The 6,784-nt window shown below is 23.8% G+C and overlaps 1 protein-coding gene across 1 annotated transcript in view; it reads right to left on the bottom strand.

Annotated features, from left to right (window-relative positions):
* Window positions 1-854: 854 nt before the first annotated feature.
* Window positions 855-6,784, bottom strand: part of LOC136980344 (kinesin-like protein KIF3A) — a 28,038-nt gene continuing 22,108 nt past the window's right edge. The window contains exons 15-16 of the mRNA XM_067276435.1: window positions 1,586-1,719; window positions 855-1,107 (exon numbers count right to left, since the gene is read on the bottom strand). Of these exons, the coding sequence (XP_067132536.1) occupies window positions 1,056-1,107; window positions 1,586-1,719 (186 nt within the window). The 3' untranslated portion in view covers window positions 855-1,055. The remainder of the gene's footprint in view (window positions 1,108-1,585; window positions 1,720-6,784) is intronic.

Raw genomic sequence — 6,784 nt, 5'->3', positions numbered from 1 at the left:
TTCGGTTCACTTAAAAAATAGTAATTCAGCTGTATATTTACAAATTAACAATCACAGTTATACTATAGATAAAAATTCTGTTAAAATCATCACAAAAGGAAAAAATATGTTTAAAAATATTTAGAAAATAATCAATCTAATGGAATAAATGTAAACTGTATAAATGTGAATGAATTATGAAAAAATATTCTTAAAAATTAATGTAATTTGAGTTTGCTTTTGGCAGCCAATGTGATGCAGTAAGATATCCCAATATAAAGAAATGTTAAAGCAGATAATATATATAGCTAAATATTGAAAATTGATTGTATGATTTTGGTTTAAAAATTTTTAAATTATAATTATTTTAATTCTTTTTGAAAATACATTTTATTGTGATATTACTGTATATTTATATTTTGTCTTGCTTACTATAGTCCAAAGGAGTTTGTTACTAGTGGCTGAAACATGTTACATTGTGAATGAAATAATAAAAAAAAAAACATTTTTCAATTTTAAGTTTTTTGAGTGAGGAATATAAAAAACAAACATTGATAATTTTTTTTGAGAAGTTAAATTATGTATGAAATTATTTAAAAATATTATTAATCTCTGATATTTCAAATTATTAAAGTGTAAAAAGTTAATTCTTAACAAATAATGGCATTTAATACAGTTCAAGAATATCATTAAACATTCATAAGAAGGAAAACATATCTGTATAATCTTACTTTGTGCAACATTCTTTGGAGAATTATACAAATTTGAATAATAAATTTTACTTTTCCTCTTCAATAAATATTCAAATAAGATAACAATAAAACTAAATTGAATGCATTTATGAAATAATTCTTAAACATCTTTTATTCAATATTTACTTTAATAAATAAAAAATACATTACTTTTTAAATTGAATTATTTATTTTGTAAAATGGAAAAATAAATAATACTTATGTATAAAGATATATATGCAGTGACTAGAAGCTTTGATATCCAAATTGAGTATAACTATTAGAATGTTTATCACAATACGTTACAATTTATGGCAACAAAATGTCTTTATATCTCTATTTAAATTAGTGGTCAAACTGTTGCAACAGCAAATCCATATCTGCACTGTTTCTCATTCTGTATTGAAAAAACAGAATAAAATTATTTTCATTAAACTCTCTTATTATTTTTTAAATAAAACTTATTTTATTGGTTATATATTTATTTTGTGAAAGAACATATCCTAAAATAAAATTAAATAAGTGATATTAAATAGACAAATTTATTCGTTACAAATATTGTATGTTTATATTTATCTAACTGTATTTTTTAATTACTATATTCATACTTGGAGCAATATACTACTACTTGAAATTCAAATTGATGTAATTTTACATATAAAAAATATTTTTTTATGTTTTGGTAATGGATTACAAAAAAAATAAACATCATCAGTTTTTAAAATTATATTCTATTGAAATTTTGCCTGAAGTTATGTGGAAAATATTATTTCATAATTGTATAAATAACTTGACATTATTCCACATAATCAATTCATTATTACATTTAACAAGTATTAACATATATATAATTTTACAAATTTCAATTTACTTACTTTCTAGATGATTTAGGTCTGGCTGAAGATCTTGACCTTCCAGATTTTCCTCGCCCAGATTTCTGTCTTAAAGCTAACTGTGCTCCTTCGGGAGTATATGCCAAATAAACATTTGAAAGATCCAGTTCATTGCTCTAGAAAAACATCAGTTATGATTTATAATTACAGAAAAATCATATTTAAAAAATTCTATATATGACGACGTAAATTGAAGGTTAGTTTCAACCAATTATGTTTAAAATTTAATATATTTGTTTAAATGTACTAAAAAATAAAAATAAATATTAAATAAAATATATAATTGAAGAACACAATTATAAAAATTATATATAAAATAAATAAGATGAAACATTTTATCAGAGAAAAATAATACAACTAGACAAAACTAAGCAATTTTTCTTTTAAGAAAAAAAATAAAATTTATTTAATTATTTCAATTTTATTAAATTTAAATTAAATACATTTTTTTCAGAATAGAACTGAATAAAAATTTGAAGAATTGGCAAAAAGTTAACAAACATAATTCAAGAAATTTTAAAAAATTCTAAAAATATAATTAAGGATAACATAATATCTAAACAATAACAAAACATTTATATAAAATATTGAAATTAAAAATAAGATTAAAATGAATAAATCGGAAAAAAATATAGGTCAATAAAAATTTAATATTTATTTCATATAATTTTGGAATTTTATTTCAAAAACAGTCAGCTTTTACAAAAAGATCAAAATTTAATATAAAAAGAAATGTAGATCAGTTAATATTAAAATTATGTAAGCCTCAATATTCTATCTATGTATCATTCAATAAAGCAGATATTAATAAAAAGTAATTTAAGAAAATTCAAATAGAATTTTGAATAATTGAGTTAATGAAATTTACAATTTATTTAAAATTGCAAACAGATTTTTTTAAGTTAAAAACTGAAACAACTATAAAATAAACATATGTACAGAATAATTTAATTTAAATGAGCTGAAATAAATATAAAATAAATAAAACAGAATATCAACAAATCCTGATAACAAATATGTAGATTATAATTTTTTAATACATGATAGCAAAAATATAGCAGATAAATAAATATTGAATTACTGAAGAGACTATACTAATATAAAAATTTAATTAATTATTTAGGTTAACTTAAATTAGATCGGGGAGTGTGTTGGTCGTTGGTGGTGTTGGTGAACTTTTGAGTAGAGCCTGGTGTTGTGTATTGGTGAGTTGGAAGGCTGTAAATACTGTAGTTGGAATATGATTTACACAGAAGTATATTTGTGAGTAGACTATTCTTAGACTTAATTTTATTGTTATTATTAATTTCCGGGATAGAATCGAATTCTGGTCCCTTATCCCATTCTCCTCAACAAATGAGTGAAGCTACCATGCAAAGAAGGGGGCATGGTAGACCACGTAAAGACAATTCCCAAAAAAAGGAAAATGGAAAACAATTGAAAGATCTACGTAGCGAAGATTATTATCAAATAGAAGACATCTGTCAAAACAGCCCCGAGACTACAAGAATTACAAAAATAAACGATTATTTCGCAATAGTTAGTGATAAAGAACCACAGGCACAGGAAGAACCCTAATACACATTGAAATCAATTTATCAATTAATACAAGACAAATTTTCCCAACTCCATATTGAACTACAAAAAATTAAAACAGAGGTTGATTTACTGAAAGAAGAAAATAACTATTTTTATGAAAAGTTGACAAAGCTATCTCAAAAAGTAGAAGAAATCAAAATAATATCCAAGAACAATCACCAAATTTAAGGTATGATAGGATTTGAAATAGATAAATTGATTAATGACAGAAATAATAGGAATATTATAATGATTAATTTCCCATTCAATTCACATGATTACACAAATGAAATTAACCAGTACATTAAAAAAGATTTAACAACACTTTCTGTACAGCTATTATCTAATAGCTGTACAGAAAGTGTTGTTAGGCTAACTAATGGCGAGAGTAAGCCTATAGTGAAAATCTCAGTGGACTCCTTATTTCATAGAAACTTGATTCTTAGAGAGTTTTGGAAAAAGGAAAAAAAAATCAGTAAAAAGGAGAAAAATAAAATAATATTCACCACAGATCTATGTAAAAGATCAAGAATGAGGAAGAAAAAATTATTACCAATAATCAAAAAGGAAAAACTCAATGGAAACAGAATAATCATAAGAGACGATTACTACATTAAGGATAACCAAAAATATTCATATGATATCAACCTGGATAAAGTGTTTCAATTGAGTGTTGGTTAATAGGATCTGATTATTTTCGAAATAGTGAATAACCTAAATGATAGAAGCAATAGATATATGATTGTTATAATTATGAAAATAGTAATATTAAGAATAGATTTAAATTATGCTCATATTTTATGTTAACTTCTCTTGTATGTATCGTTCGACAGGAAATTTCCAATAAGCATAACTATATTATAGAGTAATCTTGTGCAAAATAATATAATAACAATATAGTCTTATATTAATGATGTTGTGTTTGTGTCATTGTTATTATATAGATCTATGGCATAAGACTATATAAAGAGAAAACAATATCTCATAATGTTATTTAAAAATTTTCCAATTTCCTGTCATAGACAAATTGTAAGATTAATACAACCTCCGTACAACAATCAAGAACAATGATGACAATTTTAAGTAATTTTTTCCATATGGTTATAAATTGTAATTATTAATAATTTCTATAATATGTGTAAAGGATTGTTATAGCCAAGAACTATGATATGTGAAGTTATATATTTAAGTCTTTTTGTGAATATCTTTTTGTAACCCCTTTGTAACAGGCTTACACCTAGTACAATAAACCTTACTTACTTAAAAAAAAAAATTAGATCAATTTAGTTAGATATAATAATATTTTAAAAATAAAAAAAATCATCTTTCCCAACTTTATTACAGTAAAAATTAATTTAAAAAAAATTCAAATGCAGTCTTGTTATCATTCCTTAAAAATTTTTTAAAAAAGAAATTTATAAAGTTTAATAAAAAAATATGTGCTGAAATTATTAATGAACAGAGAAAATCAATAAGTCAACCTATAAATTAATTATTATTCAGTATAATTTATAAAATGATACAAATTTTTATCACACTAGTTTTTTTGTTTATATATATTATTTTATTTATATTATATACTATAAATATATTATATATTATTTTATTTATAATGGTTATTTTTCAGAGATTGTTGACATATCTTATTTTGCTATTTCTGCTCTACATATATATTTGTAAGAAAAATAATATAGAGCAGCAATAGCAAAATAAGATAAAAATGTCAACAGTCTCTGAAGAATAACCATTATTATAATTGCAGTTGAAATATTAATGATAAAATACAAACATGTTATTTAATGATAGAGTATATCATACCAAAGTTAGGGAACCATAATAGTATTAAATCAATTAATTCATACAAAATTAATACTGATGAAAACCTACATTAGATATTAATGCAATTAAAAAGTATTAATATAAACAAAACACTATAAGAAAAAAAAGTCCATTATAAGTACTACAAAGCTTAATTAATTATAGTATTTAAATATAATATGAAAGATCATTCAAATGCCAGAAAACATCTAAATTTTTTCAGATTTACGTTTTCAGTTAGTTCGAGTTTATTTTCATATATTCTACATTATTATAAAACTTTTAGTATGTACTTTTGTTTTAATATTAATAACTGAATTAAAAGTTGATGAAGTCCATGATATCATTATTTATATGAAAACAAATCTTTTTCCACTAGTTAAAAGCAATTAAAGAAAAATTGCACCTGGTTTAAAAAAATTATAATATGAACATTAAAAATACAAATGCAAACAATCCAAACAGCATCATCTATTGTCCTTTTTTACACTAGGAACTCATCTAAAACACACTGAGGTTAAACCTCAATGTATTTTATTATATATTTTTAAAAAATGTAATATACTTTTTTTAATACCATTGTTCAATCACCTGTGGACATGCTTTGCCTTTCACATAATTTATTGAGGCTTTAATAATAAGTCAAGTCTCAGTGTCAGTGTAAAAAAGGACAATACAATATGCCATTTGGACTGTCTATGTTTGTATTTTTAATAAACTTTAGTTTAATTAATGCATCTTTCATAGTAATAAAATTTAAATAGCACTAATATTTTTGACCCAGTTGATGAGCCACTCTCAGGTGTAAATATTTGAAAGTGGAATACTAGTGTAAAAAGAACGGAAGATGGAATAGATGCCAATAGAGTAATCAAGTAGAGAAGATGGACTACAACGGCAATGGTTGATGTGAAAAGCTAAGGAGATACTGCCTGGCAGGTCTTTTGCCCCTCCCATACCACCATCATGGAGATTGTAAAGTCATTCTGTTACCATACAGCAGGGATAAAGACTCCCCTGCCTTGGCAACTGTTACATTTCACATTAACTGCTGCCGTTGTAGTCAAATTACCCTGCTTGTTTACTCTATTGGTGTCTATCCTACCTTCCTTTCTTCTGACACTGACATTCTTTTAATTTTTATACCTGAGAATGGTTCATTAACTCAGCTGAAAACATTAGTGTTACTTAAATTTCACCACTGTTAAAGGTGTATTAATTAAGCTGAGTAACTACATTATCTAGATCACCCTTATCAACTTTAAATGCAATATTGTTATGTGAAATTATTTATTTATCACATTAAAATCACTTCATTTAACATACGAAAAAACTTTTATATAATATTTAATAAATATACATATTGAATTAGGTTTTATCTATTTATTTCCTTCAATTTTATTTAATTTAACTGTAATTTATAATACATGTAAAGTGGCCTAATGTCCGAAATCAATTGAGACAATCCTGTTTTTAATGTGCCATTTCTTTTTAAAAAATGTTCCAAAAAATTTCCCACCTTTCAATCATTTCATAATTATATTAAAGAACAGACAGTAGTCATTCCATGAATTGTAAGTCAAAGATGAATCAATAACACATCAACAACTGCCATATATCATCGAGCTATAATCTGGCAATAATAATTATAAATTACTAATGAATTTGACCCTATGTGCCATGTGCCATGTGCCATGTGCCAGGAAGGTGTTAGGTGCCATCTCATATTACATTTAATAATTATAATTTTAATTAAATCATTTTAGATTAAACTGGAAGAAAAGA

The sequence above is a fragment of the Centruroides vittatus genome, unplaced genomic scaffold (genome assembly GCF_030686945.1).
Source record: "Centruroides vittatus isolate TY-2023 unplaced genomic scaffold, ASM3068694v2 contig_694, whole genome shotgun sequence".
Lineage (NCBI taxonomy): Eukaryota > Metazoa > Arthropoda > Arachnida > Scorpiones > Buthidae > Centruroides > Centruroides vittatus.
Note: the sequence above shows the minus strand (reverse complement) of the source record. Positions and strands in the feature narration are given on the sequence as shown.